This window comes from Mesoplodon bidens, assembly GCF_964165515.1.
Source record: "Mesoplodon bidens genome assembly, chromosome: 17".
Taxonomy (NCBI): domain Eukaryota; kingdom Metazoa; phylum Chordata; class Mammalia; order Artiodactyla; family Ziphiidae; genus Mesoplodon; species Mesoplodon bidens.
Genome location: NC_138174.1, coordinates 8,586,259 through 8,610,388, shown reverse-complemented (window position 1 = coordinate 8,610,388; position 24,130 = coordinate 8,586,259). Strand labels below are relative to the sequence as shown.

Below are 24,130 nucleotides of genomic sequence, written 5' to 3'. Positions count from 1 at the left end.
CTGAAGGACTCAGTTTTTTAAATAAAACTAAAAAATACAGATTCCTGAGTAGCCCCATAGATAATAAATCTATATTACAAAATTTAAAAAAAATTACCTTTGCTATTCCATACAAGTTTTAATTATATTAGAGATAACAGAATACAACTTTGTGATATGATACAAGCCCATATAAATCCAGGTTTTTAAAAGATTCAACGTCTTTCTAAATAAAGCCAACCTCAGCAAAAGAAATAGTAAGGCACATTTATTTGGAGTTCCCTTTAAATGTACTACACATGCATCAAAAATAACACCTCTTCTTGCTATGGCTACAGAACAAAATGCCAAATGCACATTTACATTAGAATCAGGTAACAAGCCGCAGAATCTACTCACATTTATTGTCCCGTAAGTAAGCAAATACAAGGGCAAAAATTACTAAGCACTTTTCAGTAGACAAGAAATGGAAATGGCACAGAAGCCCTCATCTCTGCCAAAAAATACAAGGGGAGTAAATAGTCTCTTTTTATGAAAAGCAACGATACTGAAAATTGATTGAATACATTTCTTCAGCTAAAAACACAATGTCCATCTACTTGGCCATCAGCATCTAATAAACTCTCTCACCCTGGACACAAAATGAAAATTTGCTGATGAAGAGGACTTGCACTTTTTCTTTTCCATTTTTCTTGTTTGGGGACCTTTAAGTTGTCTCATAGAAAGGAACAAAAATGGCTACCTCTAATTAAAAGAATGCTGTGGTACATGTTACTTTTTCAGACATAATGTTTACTCCAGGAAGAAAAATGTCATGCAAACACATGCCAAACTGAGTAAACTAAAGATGAAAAAGTTAAACCCAAACGATTTTACTTCATAAATTCTTAAGTAACAGTATCTAAACGATTATTTTGGAAATAGGGATGGCTCAGGATCTAGCCTTCTAAGCACCTCTTTCAACTACTGTACAACTTCCCAGTTTCTTGGGAAAATCCACCATAATACACAATTTCAGAGAGCCCTGGCCTGCTACTTTGGCACTGTTCCACTGTCAAGGAGTGAAACGATTCTTTTTTGTGCCTTCCCACTCTCTCCTCCTTAACTGCCCCATGATCTCTGGAACCCAGGTGGCTCCCGACCTGCACTGGCAGGGGGAGGGGGCCTGGGCTGACTCAGCACCTCTCAAGGAGCTCAGTGGGTTCCATAGATCAGCACTGTTTGGAGCAATGGGAATTTGGGCACGTGAGTTTTGGACTCAAGTTATGGGGAGCCCTGTATTGGCTTGTTTAAAAAAGTGAAAGAAGGTATCTTTCCATGAAAATGACTGGCAGTAGAGTGTAGAATGGTTCAGAGGTGGGCTCTGAAGAGAACGAGCTTGAATTCAAATCAATGCTGTGTGACCTTGGGCCATTACTTTCCCCTCTCTGTGCCAGCTTTTCCCAGCTATAAACAGGGATATAAATACTACCTACCTAAGGTCATTGTGAAGATTAAAGGACATAGTAAGTTAAGCACAGTGTTGGCACATAGTAAGTGCTCCAGAAATATTAGCTATTATTAGTAGCAAGAGTCACAAAAACACAGGTGAATGGGGGAAAGGTACAGTACTAAGGTTTCATTTATTATAAATGATTTAAACTGTAAAACCAAGAAAACATTTTCCTTAATAGGAAGTTAGTATTCACTGATCTAATAAAAACGTTAAAATGCAAAGTTTGTAACTTCCGGGCAACCATACACTTAAATATTCTTGAATTTTGATTCCCAAACCTTAAATTGTGATTCTTATAAAGGTTATTTTTAACAGATGATGTTGAATATCATCCGTTACGTATTTTTTTGAGACTTGGGCAGTGGGCTCAATATTACATTCAATTATTTTAAGCTATGATGCCTTAAAGCAGCAGTCCCCAACCTTTTTGGCACCAGGGACTGGTTTCATAGAAGACAGTTTTTCCACAAAAAGCGGGGGGTGGGCAGGGGATGGTTCAGGCGGTAATGCGAGTGATGGGGAGCGGTGGGGAGCGATGAGGAGCGAGCGGCGGATGAAGCTTCACTGGCTCACCCGCTGCTCACCCCCTGCTGTTCGGCCTGGTTCCTAACAAGACAGCTCAGCAGCCTGGGAGTTGGGGACCCCTGCCTTAAAGCCAACCCCAGACCTCTTCTCCCGTCCCAGTCTCCTCACAGGAGGTACAAAGCCAAGCTTCATACAAAGAGCTGCGTCACTCTGAATTCCTTTCCTTTCTCTTATTGTGTGTGGCCTACCAAGGTCAGAAAACAAGTAATCTGAATCTTCCATTTGGACTTTCTCCCTTTCTGACTGTCCTTTGGAGATTTAGCACACTGTCCTTAGAGCCCTTGTTGAAGTAATGAACATAAGGCTGAAGCCACAAGCCTTATTTTGTAGCAGAATCGTTTGCAAAGAAAGATACTGACTACTGACGTTGAAGGGCACTATCTATCTAAGAATGGACCTAAAGGTAACTGAGTCAAGAATATCCGGTCATCCAATTTTCAGATAACAGAGTGGTATTTCTGAATGACTCACCAAAAAATTTCCTCGGATAAGATGTCACTGAGACCATATGTTCTCAAACTGGGAGTTCAGGCCAACCCTTGAAGGATGATGATTTTTTTTTCTTTTACTTTAAAAATAGGACAAAAGATTTTGACTAAAGTATATGACACAGCAGAGGCTATGAACACAATTTTTCTATGATTAATAACGTTAAATTATGCGTAACATTAAATTATGCTTATTTGTCCTAAATGCAGTGGTGAAGCGTGCTGCTGAACTGTATTGGCTAAGGATTGTTTTGAAGTCCTGGATCCATAATTTTTTTCTTAAATCAGCAAACTGAACTATTATCTTTTAAAAATTACCTATGGTATCAAACATTTGGAAACTAGGGGGAAAGCCATCCATCCTTTCTGAGAGCTGTAAAATCTATATTCAGTGTCAAGATGAATTTAAGAAGACGTGTACTCACCAGGGGTTCTGCCATGATGATTCGAATCTTGCGCTCAGCCTGAGCGGTGAAGTTGACAAATAAACTCTTGAGGACATATTCTCCAGGTTTGCTGTCTGGGTCCACACTGATGGGTAACATGGTTGGTGGCCCTTTCTCCTTTTGTGTGCCAGATACAGGTGGAACTGGAGGCTTGATATAACCGTTGCCAACTGGAGAAGCTGAAAAAAACAGAATGGATATTCTTACTGGCTGAAAATAACATCATCAATATTCAGATTGGCTATGTTAAACCATAAATATAAGGATATGAATCACATGAAGAATGCTGTACTCAATGTCATAACCTGGCCTTATGGTGTTAGGATTTAACTATTTTGATTATATAAGTGTGTGTTATGCCATATTTATCTTGAAATACTTCTGGTTACCACATTGCTTTAGGTAAATCGTGTTGCAAAGACATAATACAGCTGATAAATCCTAAAACATTTAGGATGTTTTTAGCTTCTTGTTTATGTTCCAGGGAAATGGACTAAGAACATGCATAGGGGAAAACAAGTGATTCCTTGTCCTGGTTTTCCTGATAACCAGGAGCATTCTGTCTTCTGTGATTCATTCTAATAACGGAAAAGACTCTGGGATCATCCCTTCCAGAAGTTTCCAAGAACCAATTTTCAGAAGCCCAGCTGGCTCTTGCTCCTGAAAGGGATGCCCCTCTTGAAAGATAAAAGGCTCAAGCAGTGCCAGCTATGCCATCCAAGGTGTGGGTTCTTTTCCCTCTCACCATCCTTTGGTTCAAGTTGGGATGCCCCCCCTCATCCTTTATAAAATGTGCAGATTCCCTACTTGGATTAGATCTTAAACAGAGGCCATTATCAGAATCTCCAGTCAGTGGCTTCCTTTCAGGATGCAACAGACGGACCACTGCTTTAATTTGACAGTTACAGAAAAAAAAATTTTTTTTCATAAATGAAAATTTCATGTCTCTCTACTTTTGACTATCCTTTGACATGTTGAATTCTAACAAGGACTAGCCCCTTCCACCTAAGTACCTGTAAGATGGTCAGTTAACAATATTCAGTGAAAGAAATACGAGAGGAGGTGAACTTAGGTGACAGGCATTAGGTATGCTGAGAACGATGATAAAGTAGGCTTTTAGAAGGAAAACTAGATAGTTTGGGTGACTGGATACAGAGATTAAGGAGAGGAGTGAAGAAAAACAAAAGCAGATGTCCAGTTTGGACGTTGGTTTGGCTGTCAAGAGAATGGGGGTATGTCATCGATAATAAAGGAGGGAAAAGCTCTCCATGAAAGCTGAACACTCTTCTCTCAAAACTACAAATGAACTCAAGTCTTCTCTTAAACTTCTTTCTATCTCAAGCTAAATTCTGAGGAAGCCAGGCAAAAATTTTATGAATTTTATGAATTTTATGGAATTACCAGCATGTCCTCACATCATGTAGATTCTCTGTCATCTTTCTTACGCTTTCCTAACGTCCCCTCCTCTCTACTTCATTTAACCTGCCCTACAGTTGGGGACTCCCTTACATCTGGAGGGTCTTCCCATGTCTCAACTACCACTAAACTTTAAGAATATGGCCTCTAGGGCTTCCCTGGTGGCGCAGTGGTTGAGAGTCTGCCTGCCAATGCAGGGGACACAGGTTCGTGCCCCGGTCCGGGAAGATCCCACATGCTGCGGAGTGGCTGGGCCCGTGAGCCATGGCCGCTGGGCCTGCGCGTCCAGAGCCTGTGCTCCGCAACAGGAGAGGCCACAGCAGTGAGAGGCCCATGTACCGCAAAAAAACAAACAAAAAAAAACACACAAAAAAAGGCCTCTCAAGTTATAAAAATAAAATAAAATCGGTTGTATATGATTCCCTTTTCTCATTTCTCCATTCTCACTAGCTCCATCCTGGTCTAGGCCTTTGGAAACCTATGGCTAGATTATTACGGCAGCCCCCCTGCTGGCTTAATTTCACTCGTTTCACATAGCAAACGAACCTTCCTTCAGCTTAATTCTAACACATTTCTGCTCCAAATGTTCAACGGCTCTCAATTCTCCTCATCCTGCTTCAAACACATGGCCTGGTTCTGAATGCACCCAAGTCGCGCTGATGGCCCCGGCTGGCCCAGGAGTACCCCGTCCTCACCTGCGCCTTCCTGCTGTCCCTCAGCTGCTGCTTTCCGCTCTTCTCGGCTCATCTAATCCTCCTGGCCTTTCAGAACCACTCTGACTCTCATCTCCATGAAACCTACTCCACCAGGCCCATCCTCACTGCTCAGTTTGTTTGACAAGGTTTAAACGTTTAACTCTCGCGCTTTGGCCTTGTACATCCTGCATGACCTAAGGAAGGCTCCAGAGATAGCTGACTAGTGAAATCATTGTCAATTAGTCACGCAGTTCTGCTGAGGGTCGGCTCTGTAACTGAACCATGTACTTTTCTGTGTCCCCGCACAAGACTGTAGCCTCCCAGATCTAACAGAGTTCTTCGTACAGGTAATATTTAATAAATCTCTTTAAATAAATAAACGACACCTAACTTTATTTCTGTATGTCTTGAAGTGATTCATAAGGAGGGAACGCTATGAGAAGAATCAGTGGTCACAGTTTTAAAGGAACAGGGTGAAACATTTGCAGTGAAGAGTCATTAGTAAATGGCACTCCTTGCAGCTTACTGAAAGGTACTATTAATTCTAAAGGGCATATTCAAAATCAGGTGATGCAGATGAAGTCCATTCCTCTGCCTTACCTCCCACCCTAAGTGCAAGAACCTGGTGGAAGTAAGAAGCCTCCCAGGTCCAACCTACAGAAGGACGTGGGATCTCCACGAGATACCATTCTAATGTATCAAGGGCACTGTGCCATAGGGCTGAGACTGAAACAGAAACCGAAGAAGTCTAAGTGGAGGACTTTTTATTCCCTTTAGTTTTCCACAGGACTTAATCCATTTCTAGAAGACAGCAATAATCAGGTTGATGGGATACAACTGCAAGACCAGATCCATAATCATAAGGCTCTGGGGCTTAAAAGTCCTAACTATAGTGAGAGAATTTTCCTGACAGTGGCCTGTAGCAGTCCTCCTGCAAAGCTGCATTTTCAACCAGAAGAGCTGAAATGCAGATATCAGAATGTCTCCCAGACAACTCTTCCATTTAAAAGGCCAAAGTACCAATTCACTGCTATCATAAAAAACGGTATCTGCCAATACTTCAAAGCCCAGACATCCTTGTGAGTACAAAAGTCTGTGTGCACAGCCTTAGCGAGCTGGAACTATCCAAGCCCAGCGGAGCCCTGTGTCAGGGCTGAAAGCGACTCAAGGAGAGGGTGCCCATCATTCTGGCTGCAAACAGACCAGCCGGGCAGTGGAGATGCCGTGAGAGTTAATGGGTAAGTGTCCTTGAACCGGATCCACTCCCAAGTTTTAGAAACCCCTCTTCATCCCACCAAAATTCATAACAAATTCTAGCTTTTTGTTAGGATAATTTTCATGGCACCTTGCAGTGACTCAAATTATATACTGTTACCAAATATAGTTGAGAAGCAGAAAATACATGTTCCTGGTCCTGGAAATTTAGTCACATAGTTCACACTAAACGTTAGACCACTACCATTGGAAAAAAATCGTTATATCCCCCCTCAGCACTTGCTTGCCCTTAATCTACACATAATTAAGATCAATTGTCTAGTTTCTAAGTTCATAATAGTCTGGAAACAGAAAATTATAAGGGAAAGGTACAACATCTAGGGGTAGATGCACTAACAGCAAAAGAAGAAAAAAAAGGCACAACTCTGAAAAGCCACCAGAACTTAAAAATGCAGTTGCCTGAAGCCATTTAGTACAGGGCCACAGAATATGACACTGGGGGCAAGGATATCTCCATTCTGCAGGTTGTCATGATTACCATTCATGATGATAACCCTGAGTCCCGTGGAAAGGTTAGAATAAGTTCAACATCTAGTCTCGTATTTGAGAAGGTGAGGAAAAAGAAGAATATAAATTTGCAAAAGGTTTCCATTTCAAAAGGAAAACACTAAAAAAGTTTTGGTATATTAAGGGGTAAACTTTGCTCTCAAAAATTAAATCTAGGGCCTCCCTGGTGGCACAGTGGTTGAGAGTCCGCCTGCCGATGCAGGGGACACGGGTTCGTGCCCCGGTCCGGGAAGATCCCACGTGCTGCGGAGCGGCTGGGCCTGTGAGCCATGGCCGCTGAGCCTGCGCGTCCGGAGCCTGTGCTCCGCAACGGGAGAGGTCACAACAGTGAGAGGCCCGCGTATTGCAAAAAATAATAATAATAAATAAATCTATTTCTTCATAGGTCTGATTTTTAACTAAAACTTCTTTTTCATTGAAACATATAAACCAACCATGAATTCAGTAATTGCCACACAAAGGCCCCATTTTCCAGCTCTGCAAATGCAGGTGGTTACAGTATGACCTCTGTCTCCTCTGTTTCCACATGTGTGGATTCAACCGACCCTGGAAAGAAAATATTAAAAAAAAAAAAAAAAATTCAAGAAAGTTCCAAAAAGCAAGACTTGAATTTGCCACGGGCTGGTGACTATTTACATAGTATTTACATTGATTGTCCTTACAACTACTTACATCGCATTTACATTGTATTAGGTATTATAAGTAATCTAGAGATGAACTAAAATATACGGGAGGATGTGCATGGGTTATATGTAAATACTACACCATTTTATATAAGGGACTTGAGCATCCCTGGATTTTGGAATCTGCAGGGCTCCTGGAAGCAATCCCCCGTGGACACTGAGGGACGACCCTACAGTTTGAGTCTATTCCTCTCCACTGCTTTCCCTGCTTTCTATCCAGCCGGGCAAGCAAGCCCGTCTACACTGTAGGGTCTGGTCACTACCCTCTCCTCCACTGGCTGGGTCTAGGCCCTGCCCTCCACTGGGCTCTGCCACAGTCCACCCAGCTGCTCTGGATGGTCAGCATCCTCTTAACATGGGACCTCTGGAAATATGGATCCCTGAGGATAAAAGGGTCTTGACAGGTCATTATCTCCTCTTCCCCACCTAAATACAAGTCCAAGGAACAATTTAACTTGGAGTAAACACTTTTCTCATTTAAATTGCTTGTATGTGATGGATTTTTAAGCTTCAACTCCATCTGCCTTTATCCTCTCTCCTTTTCTTCTTCATCTCATCTTATTTTCACACAACAGCTCAATGTCCCTAGAAAGTCACTGAAACCAGTGTTCCTAGGGGCGGGTGGGGAGCTGAGGCGGGCCTGAAAAGAAGAGCATCACTTTCAGATATTAATCAGGCCTCTAACTATTGAATCTTTGGAAATTTGCTTTGCTTATATTTTCCCATTTACATTTTAATCTCGGATGAAACATGTTCTAATTCTTCTCTTGCCTTAAATGGGTTTTGTTGATGCTATTTTATTACTTTCATTCTAAATTCTGTTTCAGTTGGTTCTGCTGGATGGTTTCAGCAGGTGTTTTCCCCCTTTTACTGGGTGTCTACTTCTTCTATCCAGCAGGCTCCATTCCTTAATCTGTTAGAAGTCTGTTTCAGGCTTTTGCGGCCCATTTGTTACCTCTTTATTAGATCTATTTCTGACCACAAGTGATGATCTTTTGAAGGTGACTATTTTTTCTGCTAATTTCATCAACTAATACCTTAATGTTTAGCCTGACTGCTCTTAGCTGGCTATGGTCTTCAGTACAATTTCCCTGAGTTACCCACGTTTCCACGAATTCCTAACCTCCTAACTGCAACACCAGCACAAACAGCCCCAAAATGCATGGTGCAGCTACATTTTTATTGTGACACTAAGGAAAGGAAAGGCTGTAACGAGTTTCCTTGTGTAAGTGCCCTGGAGGCTAGAAGTGGCGATCTATGTTACAGGACAGCAACTGGTTTTCTCGGTTAGGTGTTCAGACACGTTAATACCATTGCTCATTATAGCCTACCATCCATTCATTCTTTCACCCATTCACTTCAACCAATATTTAATGAATGAGGGCTGAGGCTTCAGGTTCTGTTCTAGGCACTGGGAAGACAGCAGTGAACAGATGGGTCCTGCCCTCATGGAGTTTACAGTTTATTGAGGCAGGGTCACATAATCAGCAATTTCATGTGTGTGTGTGTACACACACACACACACACACACACACACAAAATGTGTTAGATTGCAATACGTTCTAAAAGACGAAGGGAAAATCAAATTGAGTGAGCAAATAGAGGAACCTGCTCTTGTCTATCTGCCCAAAGGTGCTTAGATGTTACAGTCTACAACTGTTGTGGAGAGGGGTGAAAGACACGTGCATTCTTGGTGTCCAGAACACCCAGAGCACTTGGCCCAGGCAGGGTCTGCTTTTCTGATCCAGCCCTATGGCCTGCCTGTATCTGTGTCAGTTGGATTGGAAATGAGAATTTTAACCAGACTGTGAAGGGCGTGAATCAAAATGCTGACCAGACACACGGCTTCTTCACCTCCTCCACAAAGTACAGGACTCAGAAAAGGGGACACCTCTGCCAACTCTTCAGCAGCTTACAAAGACAGACAAGCAAAGAGCCAGCTTTTCAAAACACTCAATGCTTTTTCTGATGTTCCTATTACTGGAGCCACACCCTGAGCATTTGAAAAAGAAAATGGTTTACTTTTTTTTTTTTTTTTTTAAGTATCCTGAGATAGTATGTAGTAACTGTTCAAAGTAGGTACTCCTCCTAGAAATGAAGGTCTATTTAAACAACTACTTTCTAGAGATCTAAGTAACCTTATCTTTCAAAATAGGAGTAAACTGATGAGATTTCTTTGTTCACAGTTGGATATACATTATTCTTTCTGCCAGTTCTCGGTGCCCCATTCATTTTGGAGGTTTGGAGAGCAAACCCCTTTTGTAACCAAGAACTGGGTCCTTTTTAGGGCCATACGTCTCCCCCTCAATCCCTCCTTTCCTGTAAGACTTATTTTGTTTACTGGGATTACAGGAACATTTCATAAAACATAAACCAAGGATGACGCAGTTACTGTGAGAACATGTCACACTGTGTATAGACCAATAATAAACTGTCCACTAATGCATTTATGAGTGTGCTTAAGAAATGGCATTTTAAAGGGACTGCAAGTACTCAAAATGACCAGAAACCCTGAAGGTCATGGAAAGTAAATTAGGACGAAAAGAAAAAACCCTCCAACTATGATCACATGAATTATTTTCCTCTGAAGAGTACTGTTAAGAAGCACAGGGCTTCACTGGTGGCACGGTGGTTAAGAATCCGCTTGCCAATGCAGGGAACATGGGTTCGAGCCCTGGGCTGGGAAGATCCCACATGCCGCGGAGCAACTAAGCCCGTGCGCCACAACTACTAAGCCTGCACTCTAGAGCCTGCGAGCCACAACTGCTGAGCCCATGTGCCACAACTACTGAAGCCCGTGTGCCTAGACCCTGTGCTCTGCAACAAGAGAAGCCACTGCAATGAGAAGCCCACGCACCACAACGAAGAGTAGCCCCCGACTTGCCGCAACTAGAGAAAGCCCGCATGCAGCAACGAAGACCCAATGCAGCCAAAAATAAATAAATTTTAAAAAGGAGAAGTGAAAGATATTGGGATAAGAAGAAACAATTAGCTTGAGCAACATAAAAATATTTCTTAAGGGATAGAAGATTCCTAAATCATAGTATATATTTCAAACTAGGTCAAGAAAAGACTACTAGGCAAAAATACTCAGAAATAATTTTTGCCTTGGAAGAGAAATATATTCAATGACATGTTAAGTTCTGCTTAATTAAGTTCCATAAAGTTCTAATAATGTGAAGTGTGTTCCTCCCATTTTTGTTGATTAAATACATTCTTGCTTTCTCTTACACTACTTAGCTCTCAATTCTATAGTTCTCAAATTGTGTTCCTTCAAGTTTCAGGGTTCACAAGATATCTCTAGGACAATTAATATCTTTAATCCTCAAAAATAATCCTAGAAGGTCAAACGATCTCCCTTTTACAAATAAGACCATGTAGGTTCAAAGAGGTTACATGATTTGCCCAAGGTCACAGAGTGGTTGACTCCGGATCTGAACACATTTACTTGACAGCATATCTTGTGAGCTCCCCGTATCACCCTGTATTAAAACATAGCAGCTGCTTGCAGTGAAAACTAAATAATATAAGTCCCTTTACCCACCCACAAGGTTTTTTCCCCTGGTATAAACTAGTTTGGGGACTTCAAGGGATGACAAGATAAAATATAAATGTTGTAATTTGGAGAATGAGGCTTCCTATGGATTAGTACAGATGGTTATTTTCTAGAAGGACTCATACAACCTCCAGACATGGGTCCCATGCCAAGCTGTATGTCTTCTTCACCTTGAATGCATCTTTTAGGCATTAGAGGAGGCTGAGAAAGGACAGGAGTACAAAAAAAGAATCAAGAATTGAAGACCCGGGGCTTCTCTGGCAGTCCAGTGGTTAAGACTTCGCCTTCCAATGCAGGGGGTGCGGGTTTGATCCCTGGTCGGGAAGCTAAGATCTCACGTGCCTCACGGCCAAAAAACCGAAACATAAAACAGAAGCAATATTGTAACAAATCCAATAAAGACCTTAAAAAATGGTCCACATCAAAAAAAAATCTTAAAAAAAAAAGAACTGAGGACCCATATAAATATATGAAATCTGATTAATGACACACCTTAGAAAGGTCTAGAGACTATTCTTTCCTGATGATACAACCTTTAACGGGCTGTTAATCCTAAGAAGAAGCAAGTGAACTTGAAGGCACAGTTCTCTGGGTTTACTTCAATCTGCTGCCCCTCAAAGCCGTTTTTGTCTTTGGTCTCCCAAAGACTGAATACCTTGGAGAGAGTGAAAAAGTTCAGTAAGGAGAGAGTAAGCACCAAGTCACTGCCCTGTTTTCCTTCTCTCTTCCTTTACCTTCCAGTATTTTATCTTAGAGAAATGACAGTAACAGTTCAGTGATTTCCTTTATAAATGTCTGACATCTGCTAAGATGCAATTACATGGACTTTCCCTGATCTTCAAAGTAAGTACTGTCATCAGAGCCTGAAAGAATGTTTGCCAAGATCTGTGAGCAAAAGAAGATGAGGTTACATTGACATTTCAAGGTCCCTTCTCACCAAAAGGAGATAGAATAACCTGCTAGAGGCGGGATAATCCTCAATTTCAACTTCCGTCTTCTCCCGAACAGAACTGACAAGTGGCTCTCATTCATGTGGCCCTCGCTGGCCATCCTCTCCTCCTCTTTCTTGTATTTTCTCCTTTCTACTGTCTTCCTCTTATGGCTCATTTTATGCAGTAAAGTCTCATTAATTTGAAATTCCTTAATTTAAAATTGATGATACATTGGACAAGGCCTTGCATTCTTTTACATTAGCTTTGAAAAAGATTTGCTGCCTTTTGATGTGAATCAGGGGTGCTCAGAAACTCTGCACATCAGATTCTCCTGGAAGGCTGGGCCCTACCTGATTCAGGGGCTCTGGGGTGGGGCTCAATAATTTGCATTTCTAACCAGTTCCCAGGTTATGCCAATGCTTCTGGCCTGGGGACCATATTCTGAGATCTCTGAGGAAAGAAAAGGGGACCAATTAATCCAATTGATAGAAGTGGGTTTCTTTTTGAAAATGCAAGTTTTTATTATCATTACTATTTTTTTTTCACTTTGTTTCTACATTGTGTTTTTTAGAAGTGTTTTTCATTCCTTTTGCCTATAGCAAAACTGATATGCTTCATGAACTCCCACTAAGTTAATGCTTTGTAGGCAAAACAGAGGAAAAGCACTGAATGGAGAGTGCAAGGTCTGAGTCCCAGCACAGCTGTGTGTGTCCCTGGGAGAGGAACCTGCAGCAACTGGTCTTTGCTCTCCTTACCTGTCCTTCTTTTTTTTTTTTTTTTTTTGGCTGTATGTGGGCCTCTCACTGTTGTGGCCTCTCTTGTTGCGGAGCACAGGCTCCGGACGCGCAGGCTCAGCGGCCATGGCTCACGGGCCCAGCCGCTCCGAGGCATCCGGGATCTTCCTGGACCGGGGCACGAACCCGTGTCCCCTGCATCGGCAGGCGGACTCTCAACCACTGCGCCACCAGGGAAGCCCCTTACCTGTCCTTCTTAAAGAGGCCAGGCCTCGTTGTCCTTTCTAGCTCCAGTATTCTGTGACTGTATAAAAATATGCACTGACGGGCTTCCCTGGTGGCGCAGTGGTTGAGAGTCCACCTGCCGATGCAGGGGACACGGGTTCGTGCCCCGGTCCGGGAAGATCCCGCAAGCCGCGGAGCGGCTGGGCCCGTGAGCCATGGCCGCTGAGCCTGCGCGTCCGGAGCCTGTGCTCCTCAACGGGAGAGGCCACAACAGTGAGAGGCCCGCGTACCGCAAAAAAAACCAAAAAAACAAAACAAAACAAAACAAAAAAATGCACTGACGCCGCATAAAACGTCACTTATTCAAACACTTAGTAATCAACACTTGCCTTCCCTGGAATTAATATAAATCAGTGAGATTCCACTGTCTGTCTTCTCTCTAGAGGAAACCCTGACAAATACTCCTGACCCTTCCAGTTCTACCTCCATTTCTGCTCTGGTTCCCACCCACCTTCCTGAGACTGGCAACTCCCTACACTCCAGGTAGACACAAGAGGAAACCTGGCTTCATGCCTAGCTGTAAATTCAGGACTCGTGTCAACATTTTTGCAAAAACATTAGGTGCTGAGTCTTCCTTTCACAAAACCCTGCAGTAGACCTAGAAGGACAGAGGCATCAACTCTGTTCCGGGCCACCGATTCGCCAGACTTTGTGGAATAGACGGCATCTGACCCAAGGCTTAAAGGACAGGTAGGACTCGGACAGGTAGAGATGAGAAAGGCGCCACCCAGGCGAGGGCTCAGCATGGCAGGTGCCTGGAGGCATCTGCTGGGGGTCTGTCCTGGTCCTCTCCTCCCTCACCCTCCCACCACGCATCCCCACCACAGCACACATGCACAGACTCTGTCTTCACCAAGGAACTGAGAAATTCTCAAGAACAGGACCACATCTTGTCTTTATCTCAAGCACTGAGCACAATGCCTGGCATAATTATACAATTGTGCTTACTTAATGGAACTACACCCATCTGATTCCACAGTACACAGTCTTTGTGTGAATGAAATCACTGAACAAGTATATATATGAAAAACTTAGGGCTTCCCTGGTGGTACAGTGGTTGAGGGTCCGCCTGCCGATGCAGGGGACACGGGTTCATGCCCTGGTCCAGGAAGATCCCACATGCCACGGAGCGGCTGGGCCTGTGAGCCATGGCCGCTGAGCCTGCGCGTCCGGAGCCTGTGCTCCGCGACGGGAGAGGCCACAACAGTGAGAGGCCCGCGTACCGCAAAAAAAAAAAAACCCGTAAACTCCTAAGTCCTGTAAAAATGTAGGTTTTGGGCTTCCCTGGTGGCGCAGTGGTTGAGAGTCCGCCTGCTGATGCAGGGGACACGGGTTCGTGCCCCGGTCCGGGAAGATCCCACATGCCGTGGAGGGGCTGGGCCCGTGAGCCATGGCCACTGAGCCTGCGCGTCCGGAGCCTGTGCTCCCCAACAGGAGAGGCCACAACAGTGAGAGGCCCGTGTACCGCCAAAAAAAAAAAAAAGTAGGTTTTTGTCTCTCTCCAAGTCTCCAGTTGGTTTGCAGTGGGAGCTGTTCCACATGTACATGTATTGTTGATGAGATCACTGAGGGAGGTGAGTTCCTCGACCTCCTACTCCACCATCTTGACCTCCTCCTGTGCAAATTTTTTTTAATTTATTTTATTTATTTATTTTTGGCTGCATTGGGTCTTCGTTGCTGTGTGCGGGCTTTCTCTAGTTGTGGCGAGCGGGGGCTACTCTTCCTTGGGGTGCACGGGCTTCTCATTGCGGTGGCTTCTCTTGTTGAAGGGAACGGGCACCAGGGACACAGGCTTCAGTAGTTATGGCTTGCGGGCTCTAGAGCGCAGGCTCAGTAGCTGTGGTGCACAGGCTTATTTGCTCCGTGGCATGTGGGATCTTCCCGGACCAGGGCTCGAACCCGCGTCCCCTGCATTGGCAGGCAGATTCTTAACCACTGTGCCACCAGGGAAGCCCCTGTGCATAATTTTTTAATGAGGAGGCAATAAGGGGAATTTTCTATCCAAATGACAACTTCCTCTTCCCTAGTCTTTCTCCTTTGCCATTATATCATGTCAATAATAAATATTCAGTGCCTTACCCACTTTTTATATCATTTAAAAGTATTCAGTACTTTACAGTTTTTTCATCATCCTAATAAAAAACTTGGACTCTTGAAAAAAATGTAGGTTTTTAATTATTATTATTAGAATTAAGGTCTTGGATGACAAGTCAACGAGTTTGGATTCTCTTTGGAGCTAGCAGGTTTCTGGGAGGAATGCTGATCGATATTGTTGTGTAGGGTGGGCTAAAAAAGGGCTGTTTGAGGGACAACACAAATTAAAGACCACTGTACCAACGCTGAGAAAAACAATGAAGGTGGGAACCTGTATGGGGCCCATCAGAGCAGAAAGGAAGGTCCTACATCTTACAGAGATGATCTGGAATCCTGTCACATCTCGATTTTCCAATAAGAAAATCGTGCAAGATATGTTTCCCTAGTGAGGGGTTATAATGATTAAGGCGTTGGAGAAACGTTTTTAGAATACTGACTCTAGAAGTTTTCTCAAAATTCCTCCCCTGTGGCAGGACACTGGTCAGAGTTCTTGTCCCCCCAAGCACTGAAAACTGTTGGCTAGGTATTCCTGGGAATAGCAGAGGGGTTCCCAGTCTCCTAACACTAGAACAGAGCAGCAGGGCAGAGGGGGAATTGTATCTTGCCCTACGTCCATGCTCATCAAGTTTTCAAAAGAGCAGAGCTAATATCCATTTACAAGAAACGGAACAAGTTAAATGTCACCCTAAGGAAGCAAAAGAAATAATCCAGAATTGGGTCCATTTTGTAAGAAAAGTGCACTAATGTCTACCAATCAATGGAAGAGATAAAAATAGTATGATTAAAGAACAACCAAATATAATGTGCAGACCTTCTCTGAATCGTGACTTGAGCAAACCAACTGTTAGGAGACATTTAAAAAAATGACAATCAAAGCAATTTGAATATGAACTGGATATTAGGTAATATCAAAGAATCATGGTTAACTTTGTTAGGAATGATAACAGCATTGTGGGTAGGTTAGAAAATACCTATATCTTCTAGACTGTATACTGATTATTTGGAGTTCAATGAAATGATGCTTATATTTGATTCAAAATATTTAAGAGAAAAAAGGTGTACATGAAGTAAACATGATTAAATCTTGATAACTGTTAAATCTGAGTGATGGAGACGTGTTGTATAGTGTACTATTCTTTCTCCTTTTGTGTTTGCTTGAAAAGTTTTCATAATAAAACATTTGTAAAAGATAAAATCATTTGTAAAAAGTTTCCATTATTGTCTTAGAGCGGGCAATAATGAAGGAATGCTATCTTAGAACCTCAATTCAAAAAATAAATTATTATATGAGAAAATTGAACACCATCCAGAATCTAGGTTTGATCACATACGTTAGAATGTTCACTAAGATTTCAAGTCCAGCTACATCCTTTCACATGAACTGTGTTGGACCGAATGGTGTGTATCTTGGAGCATTTACACTTACAACACACAGCAAGGGTGAATACAGGTGGGATGTCATTTCCCCAGGTGTCCTTTTTCATACTTATGTTATGATATTTCAGAAATATTTTTGTCTGAAAATACTATGAATGCGATCAGTTAATCAATTTGCTACAAATGAGTCCTTTATATGGATAAGGCGCTCTGCAGAGTTCAGTGGAGAATACAAAGAAATATTTAAAGTGACAATTTGAAAGATTTTTAAAATTTAGTACATTCAGTCACAAGGTGCCACAAGGCGGTGTCAGGTTGATGAGCCAATGGACGAGCACATGAATTTAGGAGAACGCTCATTAACTTGTTCATTGATTCGGTCATCAACTATTTATTAAAAGCCCACTCTGCTCTCAGCAGTGTGCCAGCTGCAGGGGGGGAAGGCAGGTACGACTCCTGTCCTCATACAGCTGATGGTACGTGGGGTATGTGGGGGAGATAGGCATTACATAATAAACATACCCAGAAAGAGAATCACAAATTGAAGTGCTATGAGGGCTGCTGAAGAGAGAAATGGGGGAAAAGACTCAGAGACACAGAAAACAAACTTATGGTTACCAAAGGAGAAAGTGGGGCAGGGGAGGGATGATAAATTACAAACTTGGGATTAACAGATACACACTACTGTACATAAAATAGATAAACAACAAGGACCTACTATATAGCAAAGGGAACTATATTCAATATCTTGTAATAACCTATAATGGAAAAGACTCTGAAAAAGAACATACATATATATAACGGAACCATTTTGCTGTATACCTGAAACACTGTAAATCAACTATACTCCAATGAAAAAAAATGCTACGAGAGAGACAGACAGGGCAGACATATCTGTGACTATGGGGTCAGGGCAGGACCATCTGGGGTGGTGACATTGACACCGAGACCCAGAAGTTACTGATGATAGATACAGTCAGAGAAGCCTTCAAAGCAGAAGAGAATGAGGGCAAAGTGGGGGAAAAGGATGCCTCATGGTGGCTCACTGGCTCACTTCCTCTGGTTTTATTAGAGGCTCTTCTGGCCAGACACTCCTTGGCACTTCCTTTTACTGACAGCCTCCATCCCCTTTACCCAGCTTTGCCCTCCTGCAGAGTGCCGGCCACCTCTTGATATTTAGTGATATATTCTGCATTTGTTTTCTATCTGTCTCCTCTACTACACTTAAGTACAACAAGGGCAAAGAATTTGTGTAATTCCTCTCGTATCCTCACTTTCCAGCTTAATAGCCAGTACTCAGTAAATATTTTTTGTATTAAGGAGGAAGGAAGCATTAAGGTATATATGGTCATGAACTGTCTCCAGCCTAGCCCCTCTATATTCAACCCAAGACTCACATCAAGTCTACTGGGAGAGCTCTTTCTGCCACCTAACAGGACGCTGACAAATAAAGCACCAAGATGCCCAGGAGCAGAATATTATATCAAGGACGACAGCACGTCATTTCAGTAGAGAAGTTGACTAATGGTGTGTTGAGGATGCCTGGCTTATGAAATCTTTACAGCAGAGTTTGTCAAGTGCAGGTTGTGACCCATTACTCAATCATGAAACCAACCGAGTGGGTGCTGACCAGCATGACTGCAATGAAATAGAATAGAAAACTGTAGAAGAAAAAACAGCAGAGCGATGACACCCCACATAGTGAGGCAAAGCACTGTTTCATGATACTTTTGTTTCCAGTCTCTGTCTGTGCCCACAGATATGTATGTGTGTGTGTGTGTGTGTGTGCTCTGGGCCATAATGCAAAATGTGTTTCTCACGGTGGGTCATGGCCAAGAAGGCTCTAGAGGCTGCAGGAGCAGCGGTCATTTGTAGGCTGCTGTCTAGGCATTAGACTCAGGTCCACCCAAAAGGACAGACCCAGCTTCTTGAACTATTTTATTAGAACCATATTTAAGCCAGAACCAAGGGTAAGAGAACAGAAGTTTCTGCAGCTGCATTAGTGGGCGCGTGACACAGGGACCCAACCTGAAGGGGACAATGAAGACAGGGCAGGCTGGATGTGCGGGGACGGCCACCAGAAAGCAGGGCCAGGCACTGCCCTTTTTTGACACTAAAGGTCACGAACCAAAGTTTTAGCTGTTCCCTTCAGGATACCCTTGGAGACTACATGATGCAGGGCGGGAGGTGAGGGGACTTGAAAAGGAGTCCGATCCTACATATGTCTTTGTTAATATAATATATATCACAAAACAATATACATACAGGGGGTGGGATGAATTGGGAGATTGGGATTGACATACATACACTAATATGTATAAAATAGATAACTAATGAGAACCTGCTATGTAGCACAGGGAACTCTACATCACTTTGCTGTACAGTAGGAACTAACACAGCATTGTAAAACAACTATACCCCAATTAAATACATAAATAAATAAAGCATGTTACTGTGCCAAAAAAATACATACACATCAGTATAATACACATTACAATATGCATTCTACTATAAAATATATACACATATATATGTATGCAATAATCTACATATACATATGTATAATATAGATGTTATGCATATACATTATTAATACATATGATAACACAAGATATGCTTGCAACATCTGGAGTGAGAGAAGGACTTCCAGTGCAGGGTATACAACAGAAACTCTATAATTTGTCCATGAACTAACTGAAATCCTTTATAGTCTGGTTAGTTTTTGATTTTGTCAAGATCAAAATATTTATTAAATTCCTGGTTCATATGTGCTTATTTAGATGTCAACTCATTTAATAAAAAATATTTTAGGTTTTCTTAAATTTGTAAGTAGTTATGGAACTGTACAATGACTGTAAAATTCACTTGATACATGCCTACCACAAGTTTATCATCTAAGGCAATGATAAATCTACCAATTCACAGAAAACATATTAGTTATTACTGATCTCTTAGCAGTTAAGTTTATATATTGTGAGCAAGAAAGACAATGAGTTAAAGAGAAGTTGAGATGGCTACCAGAGCATGGGAGTGGTCTGGCCAGTGGTAACACAGCAAGGGTCGGTAACATTTCCAAGAGACACCAAACAACAAAAGTATTAAGCATTTCACATAAGTCCTATTACAATGCAGCATTTTTTCCAAATGCATCCATGTGTTTTGTCTTTTAACTTGTATGCTTGTTATACATGAAAAAAAAATCTCTTGAGAGAAAAAAAGTTTCCTAACATACACTCCACTTTTATAAACCATAAGGAGTAAATTAATGACTAATAGAGATTTTATTCCTAGAAACAGAATGGTATTATATGTAAATATCTAATAGTCTCATTAGAGGTAGTGCAGAATAATTAACAAGTAATTAAATCTCCCAAATCATTAATAAACAAAATGTTTCTTCTCTATTAGAGCAGTATGTTGCACCTTTACCATTTACAAATTAACTTTTCCTCCACCTTCATTAAATAGAAAGTTAAATGGTGGATATCCAAGATGCATGTAATTAACTCTGTGTCATGGAAGTTTCCTCTCATTAAATTTTTGGAACTCCTGTACAATATTGCTTACAAGGTTATGCTAGAGCTAATGTAACCAGGCTATTACTTGGATAAAGAAAAAGCAGCGGCACGTAATTTGGACCCAGTTAATGTTGGTTAACGTATGGTATCCTGTTTTTTAGTTCATAAAAAACATTTTTTAAATGTTGGAGAAGGCTAGGCCAAAAGCAAAGGAAAAACTGCTTTAGGCCCATTTCAATGTTTGAAAGAAAACAAATAAGGATATTTACAACAGTATTTAGAAGAAATCAAGCATAAACGCTACCTCTGCTGTCATATTAAATGTATTGACTATTTTCCAAATACATGTTAGCAATTGTTACAGATTAGCAATTTTATAGAACAGATAGTCATATCGAATCTTTTAGTGAAACTTCAGTGCACAGAAAAATTCCATGACATCATGGCTTTGTTTTTCCACAGACTCATGTATAAAACTGACCAAATCCTACCTCAGAAACACTGCAATCCCAAACAGAAACCCTAAAGGGTATTATTCTTGTCTCCGAACAGTGACATTTTAAGTAATTCCCTGCATGGAGATGCAGGTGCCCCTCCCACCCCCGTCCATGGTAACCTGTAGGAAAATCCTCCCTACACCCGGCGCTTAATAACCAGTTACCCACTCTGCACAATTAACAGCCTTTCATACCTACCAAGCCCTTTTATGAAGCTGATCACACAGGATCGTCTCCAACAAGCTGTCGTAATCTCCATGAGCCTGAAAAGGAACCCGAACTCACAGTCTGGAACCGTTACACAGACTATGTTCCAAAGCAGAAAAACAGAATGACCAAGTCCATGACCCTGCTGCTCTCTGCCACCATAAGTGTCTCGGCCACAAGGTAGGGCTCTTTTATTTCTGGCCCAAGGTGTATTTTTAGTCAGGTACTAAGGACCTACAGTAGAAGACAAACTAAAACAGGCCTTCCGTCCAGGGCACACTGTTCATACCAATGGGACAATTTTTAGCTGCACAGTAAGACAGTGACCCACAACTAGCAAAGTGCCTGTATGTCTATATTTAACCGCAAGAACATACTATGCTGACAGATCAGTCAAGCTGCTTAGAGCACTCCAGGAACATGAGCCTGACCTCCACAGCTCACCACAAACAGTTCATGCATTCCGATTCCACGCACGACCCATGGAGCCGACCCACCCGGCCGCAAGAGCGTTCCTGTGACCAAAGAAATACAAGAGCAAAGATAACACAGGGTGGGTGATAAACTGTTGCTTTGGGAACCAGGATCTCTTGGCCACAAGTGTGAACAGCTTTAAACAGCTTAAGTTCTTACAGACAAAACCAACAGCAGAGAATCCCTGTTTGAAGCCAAGAGTCAGTGAGAAACTATACACCCTTAAGGAAAACGAAACACTGAACATCTGTTAACATAACGAGTAAAGGAAAGTGATTGGGTTTCAATCTATAGTTATAGTATTTTAAAAGGCACAGCCGAAATCGACTTGTTAAAAACTTAATTTGTAACACCAAGAAGGAGCCAACATTGGTGAGCCGTTCAGGGTTCTATCTTCAAAAGAAAACAGGTTTAGGCCAATGAGGAGACGGAGAAGGAAAATGCAAAGTCACTTAAAAACGAAATAGAAGTGTAACTAACTGATCTTTCAATGGGCATTATTTCCAACAGAAAAAATTTATGAGGGTCAGTGAAAATCTATTTCTTCACTAACACAGTGGTGAGGAGCACAAAACCCAAGTCATTTTCTATTTTTGATTTGCTCAGGGTAACTGAAGGTTTGCTCTAGCAATATAGGTTGGAATTACAAAACAGCATGGTATGGGGAATTGACTGATGAACGGAAACATTTCACAGGAAAGAGAAAAATGTCCACATTACCAAAATGAACACTCCAAGTGTCTTCAGGCAAGCTAAACGCCAGCAAAGATGCCCCCATGGTACCACTGTGTACCACACATCCAGGGTTTGTAACGCCTTTTTTTTAAGAGTTGACTGGGGTGCCTATATGTGGCATTTGGTTTATGTTTTACTAAAAGGGGCCAAAACAATTACAAGTGTGCCCAGGGAGGTATCTGAGTTTTGAGTAATAAGAATTCTTCTTCAATTTTCCTCTTTCTGGATCTAAATTGGAATCAAGACTCAACTGAAAATTTGCACTTTGTCAGCTTCAAGTCTCTAGTGCTATTATTAGATCAACCTTTCAAACGATGGGACTGTCATTCAATTAAAAAAAGGTACTTAAAAGAGCCTCATACAAATAAGAAAAAAAGTATCTATCATTTTATTTTTTCACTCTTTTTACAGATACCAATTACCAAACAGCATTTAAGGGAAGTGCAAGAGAGAAAGAGGTAGAAAAAAGAACTAACATTAGTGAGACACGGAACTGGATTCAGGTACTCTGCCAGGCACTTTTCATGTATTACTTCATTCAGTCCTCACAGCAACCTTATAAGGTAGGCATTACCCACTCCATTTTACAGTTGATGAAAAGGATTAAAAATAAGATTGCTCAAGGTCATTCAAATACAGGGTTGTCAGACTCCAGAGTCACTACACTTATTTTTATTCTAGGACCTTCCTTACTATGAATTGGAACTTCTAAACGATGGTAACCTTAGAGTATTTGTTTTTGTATACATTTAGGAGGAGCCCCCAAGTAATCGACTTTTTAATCCCGAAATCTCACATATCCCAAACCCAGCTGAATGCCAGAGAGTCTAGTCTCCTCTGATGCCCTCCACGGTTTGTTCGTGCTTCTGTGGTACCCTGGCCCTTAACCAGTTTGGGGAACGTCCTTAGGGCATAAACCACATTGTTCTCATCTTTGGATGCCTAGTCGAGTTGAATTAATGAATAATAGAAGGTGTCTTTTAGAGTCAAAACAGATGACACGAAGTCCATCCATTAAAGCTCAGCGTCTTTGTTACTAAGAATTCCCACCTCACCTCACCCATCTCCACTCAGAGCTTATTTGTCCTAGGGTACACATCATTTTAACCATCTTGACCTTGCCTCAATTTATGTTAGACTGAAAACATCAGATCACGGCTGGGTGAAGGCTTCTACGGCACACTAACAGTTGAGTAAGTGACGGTTGTCAGCTCATGGCTGATACTGAAAGAAAAATCAGAAAACGACGACAAAAAGCAGACATAAAACTCTGGAAGGACAGCAGCCTTAGGATATTTTAGTATAACAAGAGAGAGCCCTTAACATTTCAAGAGCCCTAAAGGTAGTCATATATGATGAATCTTTAATAATTAATACATGTGCTGATGATCTGAATTCATTTAGACATGGTTAAATGATGACAGTATACAATAGCACAGATACAATACAGAGAATAATACAGTACGCTTTAGAAAGAATTCTATTCAAAATTATTAAATTGAAATGTTTTGATACTTCAAGGGTTAAGCTTCATGACTTGGAGAAATTTACTCAGAGATCATTTGTTCCCCGATGATGTTACATAAATGTCATGCATTTTAAACGATATTAATGTAATCTAACCTTAATCAGTAACATACACTGGACTGCTGGCAGGCTTGATAGTACCATAATAACCCTCAAATATTAATTGAATGATGACTTTAAAAGTTGATGCTTTGTATTACTTTAAAAGTTAATCTAATCATCTCACACCGGTCAGAATGGCCATCATCAAAAAATCTAGAAACAATAAATGCTGGAGAGGGTGTGGAGAAAAGGGAACCCTCTTGCACTGTTGGCGGGAATGTAAATTGATGCAGCCACTATGGAGAACAGTATGGAGGTTCCTTAAAAAACTAAAAATAGAACTACCATATGACCCAGCAATCCCACTACTGGGCATATACCCTGAGAAAACCATAATTCAAAAAGAGTCATATACCAAAATGTTCATTGCAGCTCTATTTACAATAGCCAGGACATGGAAGCAACCTCAGTGTCCATCAACAGATGAATGGATACAGAAGATGTGGCACATATATACAAAGCAATATTACTCAGCCATGAAAAGAAACAAAATTGAGTTATTTGTAGTGAGATGGATGGACCT

General features: G+C 41.6%; 1 protein-coding gene across 2 annotated transcripts in view; it reads right to left on the bottom strand.

Moving 5' to 3' along the window:
• The window catches only part of FRY (FRY microtubule binding protein), a 322,162-nt gene that overhangs the window by 197,115 nt on the left and 100,917 nt on the right, over positions 1-24,130 (bottom strand). For both annotated transcript variants that reach the window (XM_081214715.1, XM_081214716.1), the window contains exon 2: positions 2,973-3,172. In XM_081214715.1, coding sequence (XP_081070841.1) covers positions 2,973-3,172 — 200 coding nt within the window. The remainder of the gene's footprint in view (positions 1-2,972; positions 3,173-24,130) is intronic.